Source organism: Rhinolophus sinicus, chromosome 5, assembly GCF_057876585.1.
Source record: "Rhinolophus sinicus isolate RSI-liver-muscle chromosome 5, RSI-T2T, whole genome shotgun sequence".
In the NCBI taxonomy this organism is placed as follows: Eukaryota; Metazoa; Chordata; class Mammalia; order Chiroptera; family Rhinolophidae; genus Rhinolophus; species Rhinolophus sinicus.
Window position 1 is genome coordinate 110,640,777 of NC_142505.1, and position 24,804 is coordinate 110,665,580.

The 24,804-nt window shown below is 51.7% G+C and overlaps 1 protein-coding gene across 6 annotated transcripts in view; it reads left to right on the forward strand.

Moving 5' to 3' along the window:
• MAD1L1 (mitotic arrest deficient 1 like 1) overlaps positions 1-24,804 on the forward strand; it is a 283,750-nt gene that overhangs the window by 15,633 nt on the left and 243,313 nt on the right. For all 6 annotated transcript variants that reach the window (XM_088798795.1, XM_088798799.1, XM_088798796.1 and 3 more), the window contains one exon: positions 656-717. In XM_088798795.1, the coding sequence (XP_088654921.1) occupies positions 656-717 (62 nt within the window). The remainder of the gene's footprint in view (positions 1-655; positions 718-24,804) is intronic.

Here is a 24,804-nt window from a genome sequence, read left to right on the forward strand (position 1 = left end):
CTAGAAGCAGAGACTCTAGAAGTGAGACTCAAAGGGCTTCCTGGGAGATGGGTCAGTGTGGGCAGGTGTGTGAAATACAACGGTGGGCCGACCTGCGGGCCTGTTACCACCACCCCGCTCTTCAGGGCTGGCTCCCCCTGCCGTGCGGCCACGGGGACTGGTCAGTCGGCCATGTCAGTGGGACGAGTTTGGCTGTTGGGCTCCATCCATCTGCCCTAAGGTTTGGTCCTGAGGAGCGCCTGGAAGATGCATGAGTGGCAGCCAGTGCTTGTGGGCCCAGACGACTGCAGGACCAGCCAGAAGGCTGGTTTCTCCCCCATTCTCCCACATTCCTTTCAGCATCCTGCTGGGATCTGACAGAATTATGGCTCCGGGAATGAATGAGGTGTAAGCTGCCGAGACTGGAAGTGACCTGTGTGCTTTGGAGCCGACTCAGCTTTTCTGTGTCACCCCAACTCAGAGAAGGGCTGGCTCCTCCACAGCGCTGGGGCGACGTAGGCGTCATCGTCATGGCAGTTCCGTGTGATGACGTTGGGCGTGAGGGACAGTTGCTGGTGGTGATGGGGGTGAAGCGGGACAGCGGGAGGGCTGTGGGGTCTGTGCACCGGAGGCGATGGGGGCACGGTGCTCTGTTCCACCTTCTTTGTGTTTTCAGAGGCTGCTCGCGAAGCTGCAGAGCTGGGAGAGACTGGACCAGAGCACGGGCTTGAGCATCAGGTAGGCGGAGGGCGCCTGTGCCTGGGTGTGTCCCCCAGAATGGGCCCTGCCCCCCACTCTCCTGGTGGCTGCTGGGGAAGCTTCCTGCGCAGGCCAGGCCGCTTAGGTGTACTGAGGTACTTTCACAGTGGGAGGGAAATGAAGGCAGTGCCTTTCCCTGCCCATGTCTTCATCACCTCCTCATTTGAAGCGGAAGCAGGGGAGGGCCGGAAGCCTGGGGTGTGCGGGCTGAAGGGGCGCTGAGTGCTCTTGGCCTGGCCCAGCGCCTCCTGCCCAGGACTGGTCGGCAGCAGGCCGTGGCATGAAGGCTGCCCCTCAGCAGCCTGTCCTCACGCGGTACACTTCCTTCGCACTCCACCTCCTGGCCCTGTCTTGAGTCTGCTGAGCGAACTGTCAGGCCCACTGGCAATAAACGAGCTCTGCTGGAAGACACAGCAGAGGGTTCGCAGCCTGCTGCGTTGCTGGACTTTGCAAAGGACTCTGGGTGTCTGAGGAAGCTGTCTTCTGGGGGAGTCACTCCTGGGAGGTACCTGAGATGAGTGCCGATGAACTGAGCTGTTAGGGGTGAAAACAGGATGGTGTCCCCGTCAGGCGCCTGCAGCAGCCTCCCCAGCTCGTCTGTCGGTCTTGTGCCAGCGGGTGTGGCAGGATGCAGAGTGGGGCGCCTTCTTCCCTGGGGGCAGGATGGGCATCTTCACACCACCTGTCCTTCTGGGGGCCACGGCCCCTCTTTCTCCCGTGTCGCTTCACTGCTCCCAGCGCCTCTGATCCCTGCAGTCTGACTCCGCCTCAGCAGCTCTGGCTTTGCCGGGTTGCTCCAGGGTGGGGTGCGGTGCTGGGGAAGGCTGATCGTCCTGTCAGTCCTGGGGCCCGGGGCTGTGGGGTTTGGAGGGCCTTTTGTTGTTTTACCTGCTTGTGTGGCTTTAAGACTAGCTTCTTGGTTGTCTTTCCTGGAAATGGGGCCAACAATGAGAACGTTCTTTAAAGAGCTGTGCTGTAATTACACCGTCGACTGCTGGTTCTGGAGCCTGTGGCTGTCCCAGTTGGCATCGACTCCAGTTGTCCGTCACTTGGAAATGCCTCCTCGTTTTCCTGCTGCCTCGCTGAGTCACAGACGACACATGAGGCTCTGTTTCCTCCTGAGCTGCACCTGCAGAACCCCGACTCACGTCGGGCGGCCCCAGCAGGGCCTGAATGTTTTGTGCTTCCTCCTGTTCTCTGGGCTTATTAACTCCCGGGAAAGCATGCGTCCTGCTCCCAGGGAGACTCGTCAGAAGAGGAACCTCCGTGACTTCTTTCTTGTGTGGAGATCAGAGACCCACTTATGCCTGATCAGTCGAGCCTGCTGGACTGTTTGAGGGCTGTGTGTGCCATAAGCACTCGACCTCTGTCAGGCCGTCAGGCTGGTGCACAGCCTGTTGGAAAGTGCAGCTGCTCCTCGAGCCCTTTGGGTCCCACTTGCAAACCTGAGCCCCTGAGCGGGGTCGGCATGTGGGTGAGCCGCGTTTGCCGACTGCCCGCCAGCCCTGCCAGCTGGGGTGGGGCGTCTCCCAGCCAGTGTTCTGGGTGGGGCCCTGCTGGTACGTGCTGTGTGCTCACTCACCCTGCCCTCAGCGGCCAGGCCCTCCGACGGAGAGGAGGAGGGTGGTCTGCAGGTGGGGGTCGGACAGGAAAGGAGGGGCCTGTGTTTGTGGTGGCAAATAGGACAGCAGAGGCTGGGGTCCCGGCCCACCCTCACGTTAGCGAGGGTTCCCCTCTTCACGTCCACACTGCTCTGGGCCAGTCTTCCCATCATGGGGAAGGGAGTGCCGTGCTGTCCTCACGGTGCCTATGGAGGTTAAACATGACCGTGCACTTGGGAAGTGCCTCATGAACTGTAGGGCGGCGGTGGCGGCGTCCCTCTGGCAGCCAGAGGCTGCCTTCCCGAAAGGCAGGTGGAACGTCCTCGCAGCCCTCGGCTCCCGGGGCCTCTGTGAGGGCAGGTTTTCTTTCTTGTGCTTTGTGGTTGGTTGTGCCTGGGCCACCTCCGGGGGCCTCTTGGATCCCAGCTCCTCCTCACCTTCCCCGTCTCCACTGGGACCTTGGGGGCAGTCCTTCCCCTCAGGCCACTTGTGCTCCACTGAAGTGGGTACGTATGTCGTATCACGGGTGGTAGGTCTCAGACGTGTGTGAGTGTGGCCGTCAACGGCATCATCTAGAGCAGGGTGTCCAAACTTTTTTCAACGTTTTTTACCAAGGGCCATATGCGGTAAAATACACAAACAGCCGGGCCACTCACTCGAGGTGAAGTACGTATTGCCTCACCTGGTTTATTTAAGTAAGCTAAATATATTTTCGGAATTTGCTGCGGGCCAATTAACAATGGATCATGGGCCGCAGTTGGCCCGCGAGCCGCAGTTGACACCCCTGACCTAGAGAGTTTGGCACAAATGCAGACTCGTGGGCTAAACCCGGGCCCGGTGGGTCAGCCTCTCCACACCCTGGACTTGAGTCTTGGGTTGACCTTAAATACTGTGAGGGTGGGGCTGCCTGTCTGTCTTTGCCATGTTTTGGGCAGTTCTTAGAGCTTTCTGAGCAGGGAGGGTGACTTGGAGAAACGCTTGTTTAATGACATTGGAAGTAGGGGTGGGAAATGGGCAGAGGGATACAGGACGCAGGGAGAGTTGGTGGGCACTGCTGTAGCACGGGGTTGTGGCAGGGAGAGGTGGCGCTGTTTTGGGAGGCGATGTCCTGGGTGCCTGGGTGGTTGGAGGGGGTCTGTCAGGAGTGGGTGTAGGCTGGATGCTCCTCTTCATCCTTGTGGGGTTCAGTGCAGCAGGGGTGACAGAGGGGCTGTCTCAGACCCTCCTCAGCTGTGGGTAGACATCTGTCAGGCCCCAGCTGGGCCCCAGGTGTGTGTGGTCTCTTATGCCTCAGCTTCCACATCTGTAAATGGAAGGGCTTTTCTAGAACACTGGTTTCTCACCAGGGGTCATGGGTCTCCGCGAGCCTGATGAAAATCACAGACGTTTTCCTCATGAAGGAGTATGATCGTGTGTGGACACACGACTGTGCTAGTTCAGGGGCTACTCCCCGAAGTGTGATCAGCCAGCTCTAACAGACAGCAGTTAAGTTTGGGTCCCCAGACACCTGGAAGAAGCCTGGCCTGGTGGGCCTGAGTCTGGTCGACCTTTAGGCGGAGGCACTGCCATTGTTTGGGGACTGAGGCACTCATTTGGGGCACGTCCGGACTTCAGGCTCTGGCCTGTGCCCAGTGTGTCTGTTGGTTTCTGAGAGCTGCCACCACTAGGTGGCACACGCCCCTTGGTGATCCTGGCTCCCTGCCACCTGGGGAGCCGTTGGTTCCTGGAGCTGCACAGGGTCCCCCTGTCTGCATTTCTGGGTTTAGCCCTGCTGCCTGCAGCTCTTCCTGGCTCACTTCCGTCCCACCATGGGACTTCCTTACCCAAATCAGGGTTTGGTTGTGCAGGGGTGTGGGTGTCTGTGGTCTGACAGTTCCTGCCTGCCTTAGGGTGGCCAGCGAGCCACTGTTGACTGTTTCACACCTACTCTGTTCTTGACCAGACCCCTTAAACCCCTGGGGTCTGTGATCGTGTATGTTCTGCCAGGGTGCTCCTCTGTGGACAAGACTGGGGGGTCTCCCAGGTTCCCAGGGGTTCTGTGGGAAGAGTCGGAACAGAGATCAGTTCTGTCACCTGGAGAGACCAAAACCCCCAGAGTCCACGTGGCAGGACAGTGGTCACCCTCCTCCAAATTTGGGGTTTCTGACACCCCGAGGAGCCTAGAGATAGTGGGAGGGGGGGTGGGTGAGGTGGCTGGTGGGTAACCAGTGGAAGCCGATAGCGAAGCCCCTGGGCCGAGTTCCCTCATCTGCCAGAGAAACCTGTGCTCCCTGGGGATGCCTGTCACCTTGTCTGCGGCACATAGGCCACGTGGGTCGGAGGCAGGTCGACTCTCAGCACTTTGAGAGTCTTGGGTGCGAGGGAATGCTGGGCGTGGGGTGGGGCGAGTGGGGGCCTGTGTGCTGGGCAGGACACTGGTGGGTGAGTTCAGTGTTTGGATGGTCTCCCAGGGCTTTGAAAGGTGGCCTGAGGGACTTTGTAGCAGTGTGGGGAGCTGTGAGCAGCGTGGTCAGCCTGGGGATGATAAGAAGGTACTGAGTGAAGGGGGACGCCAGGAAGCACCTTCCATGCGTCTGCCAACCTGGGAAGGACACCTGGGGTGCTGAGAAAGAAGGAGTAGCAGAGAGGCCGACTGGACAGATGGAGCCAAAGTGAGTTCGTCTCCGGAATGCAAGGATGCTGAGCCTCACAAAATTCATTAATGCAACTTACTGTTTTAGTAGAGGAAAGGGGAAAACACGATGGTGTCAGCAGATGCAGAAGGAGCATTGGTAACAACTCAACAGCCGTTCAAGATGAAAAACTCTTAGCAATCTAGGAGTAGGAGGGGACTTCCTCAGCCAGATGGAGGTCATCCACAAACGCCTACAGCTAGCACGAGACTCTGCTGCAAGACGCGTGCTCCCCCAACACGGGTGAGATGAGGCTGTGTGCACGCTCCTGGTGTGCAGTGTCAGAGGTCCTAGCCGGTGCAGGGAGGTGAGAAAAGAGAGACCCGTGTCTCTGTTTGGAGATGACGTGATTATGTAGAAACCCCCAAAGAATCGATAAGAAGCCACTAGAACTAAGTGAGTCTAACAGGTGCACAGGGTATGAGCACAATGTACGTAGAGAGCGTGGCTTCCTACATACTGGTAACGAGCAGTCGGAAGTGCATGCTGGTTACAGTAGCATCAACAGACATGAAGTCCTTGGGGATAAATGAGCAAGAGATGTGTAAGATCTCTCCCTTGAAAACTAGAAGATGTTGCTGAGAGAAAGTAAAGATAACTTAACAGGAATATAAATAAATGGAGAAAGACATTGTTCGTGGATTAGAAAAGTCAATGTTGTTAAGATGTCAGTTTGCTAAACTCAATCCCTACATTCATTGCAGACCCAATCAAATCCCCGCAGGCTGCTTTGGCACAAATCGGCCTCAGCTGATTCTGAAATTTCTGTGGGAATGCAGGGACCTAGGAGAGCTAGAACAGTTTGGAAAAGAACAAGTTACAGGGCTTCTAAGGGCTGGGAAGACACTGGGCTGTGCATTGATCAGGCACGCGGCAGGAGAGACCGCTCACTCAGCGGGACAGAGAAGGTTCAGGAATAATCCAAGAGTAGAGAGTCGATTGTTGTCTGAGGTGACACGGTGTTTCAGTGGGACAGTCTTTTCAGTCAGTGGTGTAGAAACAACGGGTGTCTGTACGCAACATGCAGAGACCTTGTGCCGTACACCGAGCTTGACTCAGTGGTGCTTAGGCCGAAATGTAGAAACCGAAACTTCTGGAAGCTTTGGCAGAGTTCCTAGGACATAACAAACCTGAACCGTAAGGGGGAAAAAAAATGATGCGTTAGTCTCCATCAAAATTAAAGTTTTGCCCTTAAGAGATTTAAGAAAAAGAAAAGGCAAACCATGGACCAGGAGAAAATATTTGCAATGCATATGTGTGACTGAGGCCTTATATCCACAACATATAAAGGATTTTTCCAAATCAGTAAGGAAATGACCAAATTAGAAAAAATGGGCAAGAAACTTGGAGCAAATAATTTTACAAAAGCAAACATACAAATGGTACCATGTTTCCCTGAAAATAAGACCTAGCCAATCAGCTCTAATGCGTCTTATGGAGCAAAAATTAGTATAAGACCCAGTCTTATTTTACTATAATATATGACCCAGTCTTGTATAATATAAATATAATACAATACAATACAATTAGTTTTTGCTCCAAAAGACACTTTAGAGCTGATTGACCGGCCAGGTCTTATTTTCGGGGAAACACGGTCAATGGAGAGTGAAAGCTGCCCAACACCATTGTCATTAGGGGCCTACGAGGTAAGATTACGGGAAGCACCACTGAGCCTGCAGGACGGCTGAAATGAGGCCTGACCACACGAGCTGTTGAAGGTGTGAGGCAGCTGGGAGTCTCCCCCGGTGCCGGTGCGTGTGGAAAACGACACAGCCACTGCGGGGACCGTCGGCAGCTTTCTGGGCATTTACAGTATGACCCAGCATTTGCCCAGGAGAGATGAAAACGTGTGACTCGCAGCCTTGCAGTGCATGGTCATAGCGGTGTCTTCAGAATCACTGCAACGCGAAACATCGGGAGTGCCCTCAGCATCGGGAGGTGAGTGCATCAGTGGACCTCGGTGTTCCTCCCGTGGGATCTGACTCAGCGGTAAAAAGGGACAGGCAGCTGCTGCTGCAAAGAAACGCGACTGAATCTCTTTTGCTGAGTAGAAGAAGCCAGACACATTGAGTTCACACCATATGGTGCCACTCACCTGAAATCTTTAAAAAGGCAAAACTGACCTGACGTGACAGAAAGCGGATGGAAGGTTCTTCAGGTCTGGGGCTGGGGTACGAATGGGGCAGGAGGGTCCCTCATGGGTGCTGGAGGGCGCCTGGGCCTGCTGGCAGCAGCTACAGAGGTGTCTGCACCCTGCACCCGCATCACTCAGCCAAGCCGGGCCGAGAGCCCTGAGCGCTCTCTGAGTGGTGAGCTGTGAGGGGGAGGCAAGGCCTCGGAGGCGGCTTGGACGAGCGCAGCGCATGGGGTACTTTTTGCAGCCTTCATGGTGGGAAGGGACCCTCCCTTGAGCTTGTCAAAGGCCTGTGGGCAGCAGGGACCAGCCAGACTGCCAGTTTGCCTGGGCCTTGGGGACTTGGGGAGTGCCAGGTGTGGGCTGCGGGAGGTCATAATTTCATGGGGTTGATGATGACAGAAGGGAGCAAGTGTGGTGGGCAGGCTCCACAGAGGGGGCCTCGCCCAGGGGGCCCTGTCACAGCTCCCTGGCCATCGCCATGTGCTCAGTGCTGCCTGAGGGGCCATTCCCTGAGAATGGGACTGACGGCTGTCCCCAGAGGTGGGCAGCTGGGTGAGTCGGCTCTCCCCTCGTCCACCCTTCTAGGCAGTGCCTGGTAAGTTCCTGTGTATCTTTCTAGAATGTGGGTGCACACACGAGTTTTTGTGCACCGCTTTGCGGTGGCAGTCCTTCTGGAACACTGCTCTGCACGTAGCTTTTTCCCATTGGTTCCTGACAATGTTTTGGCTCCAGCACAGACAGCTGTGTGCAAGGATTTTAAAGAGCCATGTGGTGCTCTGTAGTGTGGATGACCTCGGACTTTCCTCAGTCCCCTGTTGATGGTTGTTTCCAGTGGGTGTATATTTTCCCCCAATAAGCAGTGCTGTATTGGCTGGATAAATTCTTAGAAGTAGGGTTTTTACCTCCAAAGATACATGCCTTTGCAGTTGACAGATCGTGCTAAATCGCCTCCAGAAACGCTGTCCTCCTTCCCGTCCCCATCAGGCTTTGGGCAGGCGCTTGCAGAGGTCTCGCAGAGGATAGGGCTGTCCAGTGCTTCGGCCTTTACAGCACTCATTTGGCAGTCCTTCTGGGGGGGCCTCACTAAAGAAGCCTGGAGCGCATGTTGAGTCCCTCTGCAGGCGTCCTCTGAGGTCGGAGAGGCCGTCACTGGCTCCGGGTTGGGCTTGTTCTCCGTCCCTTGGTGCCTGAGCCTGGCCTGGTTGCAGTCAGGCTGGGAGGGTGTAATAATGCCTGTCAGGATGAGTGCAGCTTGGATGTAATTGAGGGGTTGTAGAGGGGCTGGCGTGGGGGAACTGAAAGGCAGGCGGGTTCTGCTGGCTCTGAAGCCTGCCAGCTGCACCCCCTGCCTCCCCGAAACTGCTGACCCATCACCTGGAGTGAAAGTTGGGAACTGACAAGTGCTGACCGAGACATTTCCCCAAAGCATTGTAGGCTGGCCAGATGACAAGTCTTGGGGACCGCTTTCCCCTGATGTGTGAGGCCAATTAGGATGACAGCGAGGGGGAGTGCACGCCCTCCTCCTAAGAAAGGGTCTTATTGACCCGCCTGGACGTTTGATTACCCCAGTGCCTGTGCTCCCGATTTCTCATTAGCTGGATACGGGCTGATCAGTCCGCGAAGCGCTTTGGTGCTTGGGAAGGTGGCTGAGCTGTCAGGTGCCTCGGCCTCTTTTAATTGGTCGTGTTTGCTATTCTTTGGAGGTACGGGGGAGGGGTCGGGGGGGGTGGAGGGGAATGTTGTACCTTCCGGGCACTGTGAGCCTGGCCCTTGTGGTTTGTGTGCTAGTGCCTCGGTGGTCTCAGCCGAGTGCCTTTTTGTTGCTCATTTGTTTATTCACTCATTCATTCATTCACTCACCATGAGCTGTCATGGAGCCGAGGGGCTGGAGAACTCCATGCAGCTCTCCCTCAGGCCTGCGCGTCTGTGTTGTGTGGGTTCCCAGGCCCCTGCCGCCCCAGAGGTGCGAGGTTTCCTGCCCCCAGGGCTGTGCCAGTAGGGCCCGGACTGCTGCAGCCCTTCCCGTCCCCACGGAGGCTAACAACAGAAGCAGCTGTCCCCATGTGTTCACCGTCGTCCTTGGAACAACCACGCCTTGTGGTGGCTGAGGACCGCTTCTGCCTGCCTTGGAAGTTGTGTTTTTCTTTACTGGTTGTTCTCCAACTGAAGACTTGTGAATGAAGAGCAGGGGTCCAATGGGCATTTTATAAACGCTTGGTGAGTGAGGGAGGGTGTCACGACTGCTTTGGTGCATTTGTGTCTAGTTGGTGGTGACTTGGAGTGGGACCTCTCTTGGCTTTGTGGCTGCTGTGACAAGGCCCCTGTGTTACCCACGCTGTTGTGTCCCTGTGGGAATCAGAAAACAAGCACAGCAGAGCGCTTCCTGATGGCTGTTGTTTTTCAGTGGCAGCCCCATCCGGGGCTCGGAGCAGTCCTGTCGTCGCTGGCACATGGTTGAGGTTTCAGTGCGTTAGCAGCCATGACAGCCGGCCTCTGCCCCCTGGCAGCAGCGCATTTGTGCGGTGGCACTGCTTGTGCCCATTGGCCCCTGCGGCTTTGCTCCAGGTGGATTTGGGCGGCCGCAAGCTCTGTCGGAGACCCCAGGTGGGACCCCAGCAGTGCCGTCTGCTCTGACTGTGTACGCTCAGAGCAGGCCCTGTGGCTGTCGGCTCCATAGCATTGTAGGGAATATGGAAGAGAAGTGCTTTCTAGAAGACCCTCGACCTGACTTGAAGAGTAGTTTCTTTGAAGAAGTTGCCTGGCTTCTTCCTTTCTCCCTGCATTACTTCGCAGTCTCTCGCGGTGCCGGGTCCAGGCTCAGCTGCTCGTCAGCCCCTCCCTGGAGCCCTTGGGTGAGTCTGGTTCATCTCATCACTGGGCCTGGTGCATTGAGCCTCATGAATGTCCGTCGTGGGAGCAGCCAGCTGCCCTGCAGGAGGTGGGTGCATGGGCAGCTGCTGTTTGATCTGGCTGTCCCTCCTCAGGCCTGAGTCCAGAAAGCTTCAAGGTCAGGGGCCTGGAGGTGGTGCCGGGGGAGCTGTTGGCTTCTCACCAGTGGGTGCTCTTCTCAGGCTGCTTTCTATGTGTGCTTTGCAGGGAGACCTGGCTGTTGGCACCTCCTCCGAGGACCCTGAGCTCCTGGGACCTGCCAGCAGCTGGGGCTGCAGAGGGTGTGTCTGTCCTGCCTGTTTAGACACTGCGGCTTTTTCTGAGACTCCCCAGTCCTGTGGCCCATGGTGGGAACTAGGTCTGGTCCCTGCGCTTTCTGGCCTCAGAAGCTTTGGGCAGCCCAGACCCCGTCTCAGCAGCCCAGCATTAGAGCAAGATGAGGGCCGCGTTGAGCCCCGCGCACCCGCCCCCACCGCCAGGGCTGCCAAATTTCAAATCAAGTGCATATGGGAAGGGTTTTATAAGGTGTCAGACGCTCTGACGACTTTCGGAACTGACTGGGCACAGTGCATCCATCCCAATCCGTCCCTTTCCTGGGGGTTGAGCAAGGCATGGGACCTCCTTGGCACAGTCTTGGTGGCCAGTTGACTGAGGCACGGGTTGCTGCTCCTTCGCTCTCATGAAAGGGGAGAAGGTTTAGCTGTCCAGGGAAAGCAGTGCGTTGTATGGTCTTAATTGTAGCTGGCTCAGAAGACCTGGGCATTTATTTTAACGTGTGCAGCCTTTGGGCATTGGAGACTTTCAAACTTAACTCACATGGGAGAGTTGGGGAAGCTTTCCCTGTTAAATGGATATTTTAAAAGAATGATCAAAAGGGGCTACTGGTTGGCTATTAAAACTACCTTTTTTAGTAACTGAAGAGCTTTTGCAACAGTCAGTTAAAAAAGTAACTTTTGGAAGTAGCTGAGTGCTTTTTTATAAACCAAGAAGTTGCATATGCTCTTAGCACTGAAATAGCGGGGCGGGAAGTGGTCTGAGTGGGTCTTACTTCTTGGGTCCTCAGTGTTGACACTCCCACACTCCCACTTGTCTGTACGTGCAAGTCCACGGCAGTGGAGATGAAGGGGCGCTCACTCCTAATCCTGAGGCAGGCGTGGCCTGAGTCCTGCTTTGGCCCAGGCTCTCTGAGGCTGCGTGGTGCTGGTCGCTGTGCCCTGGGACCTTCAGTCTAGGAAGCAGAGGAAGACGCCCTGAGGGCATGGCAGCCCATGGCGCCCTGTGGGGAGCGTGGGCGGGGCCGTTGTAGCTGGGTGGCAGGGGTGGCGGTGGCGCGCAGGAGCACTGCAGAAGCAGGGTGGAGGTGTTGAGGGCAGGTGGCGTGTCGGCGAGGGCGGTGGTGGGGTGGGAGTGGGTGCTTAGGGAGGGCATCCTGGGCAGGAAGATGGCATGAGCCGCACTGCGTAAGGGAAGTGTGCTGCCCGTCTGGGGGGCAGGGCGGTGTGGGCAGTAAGAAGAAGCCTGTCCGGATTCTGGGCGGTAGAAGGAGCTTGAACCTCCCGCGCTCTCCTGTCTGGTTTTGTGTAGCAGGTGTCACACTTGGTGGGGAGGTAGTGTCACGTTCCCACCACCTGAGGCGGCTTAGTTTCCCAGGTGCTCTGCATCTGCAGTCTCACTGTTTGTGAAGGTTGTGTCTTGAGCGTCCCCTGCTGCTGTGCGTGGCTCTTCATTGGAGGGCACGTCTGTTCATGGACACGGCACTGGCAGGCATAGTCGGAGGCCAGGCATCTTCGGATGCGAGTATGATGCCTTGGGGTAGGGAGGCTGAGGGGTGTCCTCCGGCCTTTGGGGGACGGTCATGGGAGACTCGGAGCATTTCAGGTCTGTAAGGGCTGGAGAAGCTGTTAGCAGGGGAGGCGTTCACGTGGCTTGGCATTCCGGAGACACGGCCTCCTCTGCCCTCCGCTACCAGCCTCCCTTCCGCAGGTGCCGGCGTCACTAGTCTCTGGTGCGTTTCCCAGGGGCTGTGTGCATCTCTCAGCCTATGTGTGTGCCGCTGCGCTTCCTCCTTACCCCCACTGTGATGCTTACATGCGTGTTCTGGAGCTCTTTCTGCGTCACGCGCTCCACTCTCCACGCCAGCAGAGAGCTCACTTGGTAGCGGCACTCAGTATTCTGTGGTATGGATAGTGTTGAGTTAGGGGCTGGTGCAGGAGACTGCCCTCACACCTGAGTTTGGGGGGTCCCCAAGCCACCCACCATAGGTTTGGTGATTCAGTCACAGGGCTCGCAGAGACAAGCTCTGTGCTCACAGTTACGGCTTGTCACAGGGGAGGGCAGAATCGTGTTGGACTTTGGGCAGACCCAGCTCAGGTGGGCGGGGGAGGTGACTCGTCTTCGTTCGCACCCTGAATTTAGTGCAGTCAGCTGCACTTCTAAGGAAATAAACCTTGTTCCAGCCAGCTCGCTTTAATGACTCGTTCATTAACACCAGGAGAATGAGGCCTTTTCTCTGGAAGCCTGCTTTTTATTCGTCAATAATTCTGTCTGCTTTATTGGCAGTGTGTTTTCTTCTTGCCTGTGGAACGGCCCTAGAAGCCTTTGCTGGAAGTTGTACTCCTATATCATGTTAGTCTGTATTAATTGGTGGTAGGACTCCTAGGCCACAGGTTGTCCTTGCGGAGGGTCCCCAGTGTCTGTCCCAGCACACTTGACTTGGGGTTCCCATGAGCAGAATGCTTGCTGGGCCTGAGGAGGTCTGGCTGAGCCTGGGCCTTACAGGGCAGTGGATGTGTCCTGGGCACAGCCAGCCCTGGCACATGGTCCTTGCCCTCGTGGGAGGTACACGCTCTTGAAAGCATCACACACACGTATGAAGCGGCAGCCAGAGCCAGGAGAGAGGTGTCCTGTGCTCCAAGGGCTTTCAGGGGGGCCTCACCTAGGGGAGGGGGTGCTGCGGGATGTCCCAGAGCAGACTTCCCTGAGGACAACACCGTGGGCTGAAACCTGAAGGGCAGTGTAGATTGGTGAGGAAGGGAGCTGCCTGAGGGCCGTGGGGCGAGCGGGAAGGCTGCGCATAGCACAGGACAGGACAGAGGCCGCCTGGGCAGGCCGAGAGGCGGGGACAGCAGTCCAGGGGCCCACCTGCGCACTCGCCTGGGCGCCATGCTGCGGTTTGTCTTCACTGACGGCCATTGAAGTAGTTTACCAGCTGCGGCGCCGTCAGCTTTGGGACACACACTGGGCACGCGCTTCCTGGGAGGTGGGACATCGACTTTCTTTGGGCCGAGCTGTGTTCCCTCTGGATAGAAACCTTCCTGCCTGTTCTGTCACTTACCTGTGTCTTTGAAGGTTGGAGGTGTCGCAAGGCGTTAGGGTGGGCCAGAGAGCAAGTGGGCCCACCCCCAGAGGAGGGCACTGAGCCTGTGCACAGGCTGGGGGCTGTGGCAGTGACATTCCTGAAGGCTTGGGCTTTGAAACTCAGAGGGAAGGTGATAAGACCCTAATGGATTTTTGGGTTTCCAGCACAACCTGGGGTCAGTTAGCTTCCCCGTGGAATCTTGAGAGCGCTGACCTCAGCTCTTAGCATGCATCTAGCTAGCAGGGCTGTCTTTTAACGGAGGAGCATTTCCCAGGGCCTGGCGTGCGTGTTTGTATGTGTGTCTGCGCGGCTTAGGGGGTGGCATCCCCAAGCAGGGGCGGTGGGACATGCGCCTGAGCAAAGTGTTGGGAGTGTCAGTCGCATTTAGGGACGATCAGAGTGGAGGTGGTGGCTCTCCCTGCCCTCAGGCCGTTGGACTTGGCCAGGTGTGTGTGTTCAAGGCCAGGCTCTTTCCAGTCTGTCCTTCCATTTCCTCTTCAGGCAAATGCCTGTTCCCTCCTGACCCCAGTCCCTTGTCAGTAGAACTGCGGTTTTGGAAAACGTCATTCACATATCCATTCTTTGAACATTTGCTAGAGGACCTGCCGTCTGCCAGACATTGGCCTGGCTCTGAGGATGGAGACTCAGCGCAGCTTCTGCCCTCCCAGGGCGTGGACAGACGGGCGTGAGGAGAATAAAGCAGGAGCCTGGGGCTGGGGAAGTTGAAGGTGCTCCAGCAGCGCTTTGAGGGAGTCCCTAACTTAGGTGGAGACAGGCCTTGGCTGTACCTTTGCTGGGTGTGAAGGATGCTGGTGGGCAGGTGGCCAGACGTCTTCTCTGGCCTGGACATCAGTGGCTGACAAGAGGCTCCAGAGCTTCCTTTTTTAAGGACATTCCCGGTTCTGAAGAGGCCTTCACCTGCCTGACAGGACGGCTGTGCGTGAGGCTCTGATCGCCCTGGAGAGCGATGGAGAGCTGGCTAAACCCATTCATGCTTGGTGTCTTCCTTGCGCTTCCTCCCAACTCGGGGGGTGAGGCCGGGAGTTAGCGCCACTTGGCAGAGGGGGCCCAGAGGTTCCAAGAGGAGCTCACTGGCCAGGGTCATCTGGTGAGCTTGTGGCACCTTGGTTGGATTGCTTGGCTGGTCCCGGCGCATGGGGGGCAGTGCCCTCCATAATCTCCATCCACCTGGCTGGCTGCATGGTGCCATGCGGCTGGAGTCCTGCGGTTTTGTGAGCAGATCAGCCTGCTGCTGGCACGACGGTCTGCTGTTGGGGCGCCGCCCGTCCGTTTAGCCGGAGCAGCATTAGGCGCATACACGGGCTGGGAGCCCGTCAGCTGATGTCAGCCCTTTGAGACCTGATGGCGGCTCCCAGCACGACTTCGCAAGGAGGGCCTGCCAGTGCGCTGGGGGGCTGACACGTCCCGCAGGCCCTGGGGTTCGCTGTTCAGTGGGGGAGGCTCTGCGAGGGAAAGCGAGGCAGTAATCACTTGGGAGGGGAGGGTTAGCGTTGGAGGAGGCAGGCAGCTGAGTTAGAAGATTAGCAATTAGTTTTTTATTATGTGCAAACTACACTTCAGTTTCGTGGAACCAAACAGCCCTCCCACAGCGGGGGTGGGGCGGCTCCTCCCTCTTGTAGTTTTCCAGACTCTGTTGTGGGTCTGCTGTGGAACTGCTTATGAGTCTGTATGGACGACATGTCGACAAAGTTTTCCGTTTTCCCATTTGCTCTTTCTGGCTTCTGCTTTTTCTGTATTGCTGGAGTTCAGTACCCTTGGGCCTTGGGAGGATGTTTGCTTTTATTAGGATTGCAGTCACAAAACGCAGCTGTCACTCATCCTGTAGCACAGGGAAGTTGTAGCATGCTGGTTTGACAGCAGTCTTCTTTAAATCAGAGCTCTTTTTTTATTGACTCTTGAGGGAAGATTAGACTTCATTTTTTTACTAAATTGAGTTGAGAAGAGTCACTGGTAGCTATTACTGGTATTTCTTGTGGTTTGGGCAGTTTTATTGTTTATTAGAGCTTAGCTACAGTGTCATTGATGTCTCAGTAGGAGGTGCTACCAAGTTAGGTTTGATCAGAAAATACTATGGTGAATATTTATTTATTTATTTATTTATTGAATATTTAAATAAAAAAGATTTGTTGCAGTGAAAGACACATTGCCATCAATCCCCCTCAAAATACTCCCCCTCACTTCGATTGCACTTATCTCTTCATTCTTACCACTTTCTGAAGCATTCTGGAAGACCTCTTTCATGAGTGTCTCTATTTCATCCTCCATGATGATAATGCTCTGTGTCACTTGTCGCTCTGGTACAGCAGTTTCTGTCAAATAAAAACATTACGGTGTGTCCTCTTCCACCTTACTGACCGGATCTGGCACCAGGCAACTTCTGGCTCTTTCCAAAGTCAAAATGATTCAGGACATCGAGGCAGCCATGACAGCTCAACTAAAGACACTCATGAAAGAGGACTTCCAGAGCTGCTTCAGGAAGTGGCGAGAACGATGGGATAAGTGTGTTCAAAGTGAGGGGGAGTGTTTTGAGGGGGATTAATGGCAATGTGTCTTTTACTGTAATAATTTTTTAAAAATTTAAACACGCACCGTATTTTTTGATCAAACCTTGTGTCTAAGCCTGAGTCTCAGGCTACAAAGACTCAAGGACAATGCACTTTGTCTTGTTTTATCCATTTAGTGGGCTAGGTTTGCTTTCTGACTTTTCATAACTAAACAGTAGGTACCTACCTGTGACAGGATGGATAAAGGATAAAGGCTGGCGAGTTTTTTTCCATGGAGGGTCAGGGAGTGAATATTTAGGGTTTTGTGGCCTGTCGGGTCTCGGTTGCATGCACTCAGCTCTGCTTTTGTACCTTGGATAGGGAGACCAGTCCTCCCTTTTGGCCTAGTAGTAGGACTTTTCACACTAAAACTGGGACCATCCAGGACAAAGCCAGGACCTGGTGGAAAAGCTGCCTCAGGCAGTATGCAAATGAATGGGTGTGGCCATCGGCCAGTAAAACTTTATTTTTAAAAACAGGTGTTGGGCTGATTTGGCTCAAAGGCCACATAATGCTGACCCCTGCTTCAGGGTATAGGACTGGTCAGCCAACTCAGAGCCCTGCTCTCTCTTCCCTACAACTTGTTTTCCATGTGGCTTGCTGCACACACAGGATCGTGGCAAATGCTTTCTTTCCTCTTTCCTGGTGCGGGAGAATCTGGTCGCGGATGTGATCTTATTCGAGGGTGGTTAGTGGCAGTGAACCTACTACTTGATCGGGTGCGCGAGTCACGGGTTTAGCGCCTGCTCCGCTGGTCTTGTCCTGCAGTGAGCCTTACTTGCTGAGGGCCCTGGAGGCGTCTGGAGGACCTGACTCAGAAGGAAGAGGCACATACAGACGTTCTCCCAGGGCTGAGAAGGGCTCGTTCCTGTCTTCCCTTCTTTCCGGTAGCTGAGAGTTCCCAGACACGGGTGTTGTGCTTGTATCTGTTCCATTGAACAGATATTTGTTGAGCAGTCATGGCCTGGCAGACCCCGAGTTGGAGATGTCACAGAAAACAAGGCAGTGTGGTCCCCGCACGACTGACCCCGACAAAGCATTGTTGTTCCAGGGTGCTGCTAGGGACGGGGGTTGGGGAACCTTCCAGGAGGGCAGGCAGTCTTTCCAAGGTGGCGGGCCACCTGGTTGCATCCCCTGATGGCTGCGTGGGTGAGGGAGCTGGAGTGGGACCAGGTGCCAGCGACCCGTGGAGGAGCAGAGCCGCACGTGTGCAGCACTCCTCTCCTGGCTGCAGCCGGTCAGCCTCGGCCAGGCCCCTGGCGGCCAGGCCGCTCTTGGAGGGGGTGTGAGCCTTACTGCTGCCCGGCGCCTCTTCTCCCAGGCCACCCAAAACGTTCTGACTCTGGGGTTGCTTCAGAGCCCGTCTTCCTGCTTCTCGAACAGTTACCACTCCTTCTCAGTGAGCGCTGAACCTCGTGTCTGTTTGTACAGTAAAGGAGCTGCTTTTGTTTCCATCAGAAACGACCGTGGTTTGGAGCGCTTCCATTAACTGACAACCCTTGCCAAATTAATTTTATTTAATTATCTCCCAGGGCCAAGCTTGAATACATTTTGTGTTAAATTCACAGTTTTCCCCCTTTCTAAACGAAATGGACTTAATATCCTTGTTAAAATCTGATTAAAACTAAAATTGAGTTTTTTGAAGTCTGATTATTCCACGAAATGGAATTTTTAAACCTAATTACGGCTGGATTTGCATATACTTTTCAGCACCATTGAAAAGAAAGTTGAAATAAATTTATTAATGACATCCTTTTCTCTCATTCCCTTGGGGCATGACATTCGTGTAGGAGCAGAGGCAGGTGGGAGAAAAGCGACCCTTGTCCCTACCCTCCTGAGGAAGAGTTTGTTTTAAACTTCCCTCCGAGGGGTCTGGGCTCAGTCTCACTGTCATTCTGTCCCTTGCCGCTCCCCCACTTCTGAGGGTGCGTGAATTCCTCAGCTGTCTCCCTCTCCTCAGAGCTCTTACCTGAGGAGGAGGATGCAGGCAGGGAATGATTGCAGCCTCTGAGGACCTCCCCTGTTGGCCCCAAGTGTGGATTTGTAAATAATGAGCTACCTCCATCCTAATTCTGGATTGCACTGGTATTATTAAAAGTGAAAACAAACTCACTCTTTATAACCACCTAGAAATAAACAGGGGATTTTCAGAGGCCCGCCCCCTTATTCTTTGAGAAACACTGCTGTTCCAGAAAGGATGGTTTCCTGTGTTGTGTCGGATTCATACTGCCTGTTCCGACTTCCTAGCAGACCCCTCAGCCTGCCCTGTCTTCAGGCGGCCCATCACCGTCGGTACCGCCCCTCTGTCTGCCCTTCACATGAATACTCCACGCCTCGTGGGTCTTCTACCACAGTGGACGCTGGGCCAAGCATGACTTACCCACGTGGTCCTGGGGACGGTAGAGGGATGAACTATGGCCAGGCGTGCCAAGCCCCAGCTGGCGGGGCTAGCGTGAGATACCCCAATCTTCAAGAGAAGCTAAGCATATGGATTTTTATATGAAATGTCCTGATTTTAAAAACACTTGCCTGAGCCCATTAAGCCATATTCGAAGGTCACCCATTTGCAGTTTGGTGAGGCAGCGTGGGTGCAGCCTGTGTTTCAGCCACGGCATTCACCCCTCCCACAAGCCCATGTTCTAGCCACGTGCTCTCTGGGCCTTGTGGGTCCTAAGCTGCCCTGTCTCTAAACTGTTACCCATGCTCTTTCCTGCTGGGGACACTTCAGTCTTCCTTCTGGGTCTGAATTACCCAGGGACCTGGGTGACACTTCTCGCTATCACAGGAGTTGAGAAGGAAGCCCAAGCTGGACCCGACGGGATCCGAGCTTCCTTTGCCTCTCTTTTCAATGTGCTGTAGCTCCTAGTGGGGGACTGTCCGCAAGAGCGGGGGCCGAGGCCTGGGGCCTTGCGTGCTGTGGTGGTGAGGGGATGCGGGTTCAGGGTCTGTATGCGGGGCTGCACCAGCGAGGATCGCATCTGCTGGTCCGTTTTCAACTTGACCTCTTGGAAGTGCCTTGGGGCTTCCTGGAGAGTGAGGCAGAGTGGGAGGATGGGCGGCCTGATAGCAGGCCCCTGGGGGCTGAGTTCATCCTCTGGAGGGAAGACGGCAGGAATGCCACTCCTTGCCTGGCTTCTTGGGGGACATTAGACATGACGTCTCCGTCGGAGTTACCTCTGCTGTGTAACAGGTACCCCCAGACCTAGTGGCCTCCAGCAGCAGCCTTCGTTACTTCAAGTTTCCGTGGCTCACAGTCCGCGCCCGGCCCGGCTGGGTCCTCGGGCTCTGGGTCTCAGGCTCGGCGGCAAAGGCTGCGCTTCTGGCTCGTGCTCACACGCCGGACCCACTTCCTGGTGGGTTGGCACCGACGCCTCCCTGAGTGCCTGGCCACGTGGGCCTCTCCATGGAGCAGCCTACAACACAGCAGCTGCCTTTTTCAGAGTTTGCGAGCCAGGGTGCTCCAAGATGGACGTCAGTCTTGGTTGGCTGATCACACGCGAGGCAGCCTTTTGTCAGTGCTCGTTTTACTGTTCTCGTGGGTGTGTTCTCGTGGGTGTGTAGCCATATTTCACTGTGGTCCTCATCCTCGGTGACTGTTGAATGTTCTCTCATGTGTGTTCTAGTTTCATATCTATGTATTTCTTTTGTGAAATAGCTTTTCAGTCTTTGGCCCGTGTTTAAATTGGGAGCCTTTGCTGTCTGTCATCTATTATTGAGTTGTCAGAGTTCTGTGTATGTTCTTCTAGAACTTGCCAGATGTCTGGTGAGTATTTTCTTCCAGTATGTGGCTTGCCTTCTCATTTTCTTAACAGTGTATTTTGAAAAATAAAAAGGTTTTAATTTTGAGTCTGATTTGTCATTTCTTTTCTTTTATGGTTTGTGCTTTTGTGTCTGCCTAGCTCAAGCTTCTAGAAACTTTCTAGGTTTAGCTTTTATGTTATTTTGGAGTTAATTTTTGTGTGTGGTGTGGTTATAGTTGAGTCATTTTTTAAATATTGTCGTTTGTCCTTTGAGTTACCTTGGCACTTTTGACGATCATCAGTTGACCTTATATACACGAGTCGGTTTCTAGACTATTTTTTTCCAATGATCCACATGTCTGTCCTTTTGCTAGTATGTTAGTGTCAGAGTTACTGTAACTTTATAATAACTTTTAAAATAAGACAGGAAGCCTTCAACTTTTTCCTTAAAAAATTGTTTTGGCTCTTTTAGTTACTTGGCATTTTCATATAAATTTTAGAATCAGCTTTCAGTTTTTTTCTTTCCATATGCTTTTTATTTCATTCATTCGCTCATTTGTTCATTCATTCATTCCTATTTAATTTTCTTTCTTGCCTTACTGTACTCACTAAGACCTCCAGTACAATTTTAAATAGAAGTGGTGAGAATAGCCATCCTTGCCTTGTTGTCAATCTTAGAGGGAAACGGAAAGCCTTCAGTTTTTCATAATTAAGTATGGTGTTAGTTTTAGATTCTTGGGAGAAGGTGTTTTTTTCCAGTTGAGAATGTTTCCTTTTGTTCCTTCTTTGCTGAGAGTTTTTTAAAAATCATGAATGCGTTTTGAATATTACAAGATGCCTTTTCTGCATTATTGGGATGATACGGTTCTTATTCAACATTCTGTTAACATAGTTAGTATGTTGATTGATTCTTTTTTCCCCAGTGCTAAGCCAACCTTTCATTCCTGAGATAAACCTTCCTTGATCATAATATATTATCCTTTTTATATAGTAGATTTGATTTACTACTATTCTAAGGGTTTCTTCTGTGTTTATGAGGCACATTGCTTTGTGGATTTCTTGTAATATCTTTGTTTTGGGTATCGGTAATCTTGGCCTCATAAGATGAGTTGGGAAGTATTTCCTCTGCTTCTATTTTCTTTGGCTAGTTTGTATATAACAGGCATTATTTTTTCCTTGACTGTTTGGTAGAATTCACCAGTGAAGCCATCTGGACCTGGAGTGTACTTTTTAGGAAGGTTTTTACTACAAATTCAATTTCTTTAATAAATATAGGACTATTCTGGTTGTCTGCTTCCTTTTGAATGAGCTTCCTTCTTTTCCTTCTGTCTTCCTAGTTCCTTTCCTCCCTCCTCTCCTTTCCCTTTCTCTTCCTTTCTTCTCTTCAGTGTGGTTATGAGACTTATTTCAAGTAACAATTAGGTTTACTTTCTCAGTTTGCTTTTTACTTTTAGTTATTTTTTAATTCCCATTCTTATTTATTGAATTTAACTTTTTGAATATATAGAAAATTGATATGTTTTAGAGTGTCAAAACTATACAAAAAGGCACATGCGAAGAAGTGTCTTTCCATCCTGTATTTCTCTAGTCTATTCCTCCATTCCCTTGGAGGTAACCAGTTTTATTTATTTATTTATTTCTGGTCTATCCTTTGTTTCTTTTTGTAAAAATAAACAGAAATATGTATGTTTCCCCCCCTGCCTTTTTTTTCTCACGTAGAAGATACCATACTATATATACTATATATACTTTATATACTCTTTGACACTTTGCTTTTTCACTTAGCTCTAGAAAATCACCCATTGTGTGTATATATTATAATTTATTCAGCCGTTCTCCTATGCTTAGATATTTAGATTGTTTCAGATATTTCACAATTATAAATAATTCTGCAGTGGATAACCTTGTACATATACATTGACGTACGTATTGGTGTTGTATCTTCTGATTAAATTCTTAGAATGGGGTTGCTGGATCAAAGGGTATACCTCATATGTGTGTGTACTTTTGTTAGTTGGAAAGTTCTCAACGGACTGTCCCATTTCCCGTCCCTACCGACAATGTCTGCAAGCGCCTGTTTTCCCACAGCCAATGGAGTGACTTTTAATAGGCTTCTCAGGTCATTGTGAGTTCGTCTTCGGTGCTGTTCGAAAACAAGTTGTAGTTTTTCCCCCCCTTTTTTTATTCTGATAAAATATGAGTGACATAAAATTTACCATTTTAACTATTTTCAAGTTCTGTGGCACTGAGTGCACTCACACTGTTGTGCAGCCGTCACCACCGTCCATCTCCAGAACTTGGTCATCTTCCCAAACCGACCCTTTCTCCCCCTTAAAACAAGAACTTTCCACTCCCCCAGCCTCTACCGGCCACCGTTCTACTTTCTGTCTCTGAATTTGCCGACTCTGAGGACCTGGTATAAGTGAAATCTTCCAATCTTGGTCCTTTGTGACTGACTGACTTCACTTAGCATACTGTCTTCCAGATTCATCCATGTTGTAGCACGAGTCAGCCCGGGCTGCCTTTGTAAGGCTGGAGAGTAATATGTTGTACGGATGTGCCATGTCCATTGTATGTGTAGCCGTCATTTGTTTATCTGCTTATCCGACGGGACACTGGGCTGCTTCCACTTTCTGGCTGTGGGGAATAACACTGTGAACAAGGGCGTGCGGTGTCTCTTCCAGACCCCACTTTCACGTCTGCTAGTGGAACTGCTGGCTCCTGCAGTCGCTCTGTGTTTAAGTTTGAGGAATCACCACACTGTCTTCCTCACTGGCCGCACCACTTTACATTCCCATGCGTACAGCACAGGGTTCCATTTTCTCCACAGCCACACTGATCCTTATTTTCTGTGTTTTGGTGCTTTTGGTAGTAGGCATCCTGATGGGTGTGCGGTGGCGTCTCAGCCCATGTCCCTGATCAGTGACGCTGAGCAGCTTTCCACGTGCTTATTGGCCAGTTGTCATTTTGTTTGGAGAAATGTCTATTCAAGTCCTTTGTCATTTTTCAATCGGGTTATTTATTTTGATGTTGAGTTATGAGAATTCTTTATACGTTTTGGATACTAGACCCTTATCAGATGTGTGATTTGCAGATTTTTTTCCCCCATTCTGTGGGTTTCCTTTTCACTTCCCTAATAGCGTCCTTTGTGGAAAAGCTTTTAGTTTTGGTCAAGTCCAGCTTAATCTGTTTTTTCTTTTGTTGCCTGTACTTTTGTGTCATGTCCAAGAAATCAATGCCAAGTCGAATGTCAGGAAGCTTTGCCCTATGTTTTCTTCTAAAGTTTTAGTTCTTATGTTTAGGTCCTTGATTCATCTTGAGTGAATTTGTGTGTGTGATGTGAGGTAAGCATCTGACTTCATTCTTTCGCACGTGGACGCCCAGTGTTCTCAGCACCGTTTGTTGAAGAGACTGTCTTTCCCCACTGACTGTTCTTGGTACCCTTGTTGAAAATCATTTGCCCAAATGTGTAAGGGCTTATTTCTGGGCTCTCTGTTCCTTCCGTTCCACTGGTCCATGTGTCTGTCTTTGTGCTGGCACCACACTGCACCTGATATTGGGCTTTGTAGGAAGTTTTGAAATCAAAATGTGAGTCCTCCAACTTTGATCATATATTTCAAGATTGTTTTGATTATTCTGGGTCCCATGAGATTTCATATGTCTTTTACAATGAGTTTTTCTATTTCTGCATAAAACATCTTTGGGATTTTGATAGGGATTGCATTGAATCTATAGATTCCTTTGGGCAATATTGTCATCTCCACGATATTAAGTCTTTCACAGGTGGTAGTGTCTTAAAGGTTAATTGTAATGTGAGATCTGAAACCCCATCAATGGGGCTTTTCAAACTGTTGCATTAAAACTCATTGGTCTGTCTTGCACTTTAAGTGGACTTTTTATCCATGCATGGTTATGTAACCTCATACATTGGTCATTTGAAAAATACTGGTTTACTGAGGTATGTACATTTTCCAAATGTTATCATATTTTATTATACATTATTAAACAATCACATGCGCTAACATCACTGCCAGTTATTGAAAAATCTTTTACTATTAGGAATCTGTCAAGCTTATGGTGGCAGATACACATTTGTACAAATTTAATTTATGTTTGAAAGCTGGAGACTATCATTGGCAGTGAATATTTTTGGTGGTTTTCTTTCAAGTAAAAATCTTAATTCATTTTTGAGAAAGTGTCTACCAAATGTCCGAGTCTGAGTAACTGTCATTTGTCAGCCATTTTTTCAGGCAGAAGCTTTTCTGTAAACAGTAGCTCGTTCGGTCCCCACCTCAAACCTACAAGTGCTTTTCTTCAAGACAGCTGTCACCCCTCGGTATGCAGCAGGAGCCTTTTATGTGCACTTCCTGTCCCCACAGAGTATTGAGATGACGGCATTTTTTTACTGCTTCATCGAGGACATTCTTAACTGAAATGCCCTTTGTTTTTGGATTTTGAGTGTGTGGCCATGAAGAATAAAATGGCTACTAGTATATCTGGTGCCACTGGTTGGGTTCACCAGCATGTTTTACCCACCATCATTGCTTTTGTATCTTCAGTGCAAATGTCAGCACAGGAAAAAAAAGATAGTATAATAGCTCTGTATTGTTCTGGAATTAGTTTTGAACTTACCAGATTGCCTGAAGGCGTCTGCAGGGACACTGGGAAAGGTGTCCTAGCAGTTAGTCTTTCATGGCAGAAGGAGAAAGCTCAGGAATGGAATTTAAACTCGAATGCGATCACAGTTCTGTGCCAAGTTCTAGTTCTACGACCAAAACTGTACAAGTGTAATATGAAAACATGGTCACTGTAAAAAAAAAATTCAAACAGTAGAAAATTAAAGTGAAAATTACTCATATCTCTCTGCTTTGTCAAATTCTACTCAACCCCAGAATTAACGATTTGATGTAAGTCCTTTTAGATAATTTGTGTGTGTGGGAGGGCATTTTACATGAATAACATGGCTTACGCATCTCTGTTGTTACATGATTTGTTTTCCCTTGGGTTGGCCTAGGAAAGCTCAGCATTTACACATAGGCGTATGTTCACTAGCTGTTATTCCATCATAGGAATGAATACCCATATTTTACTTGACTGCTTCCCTA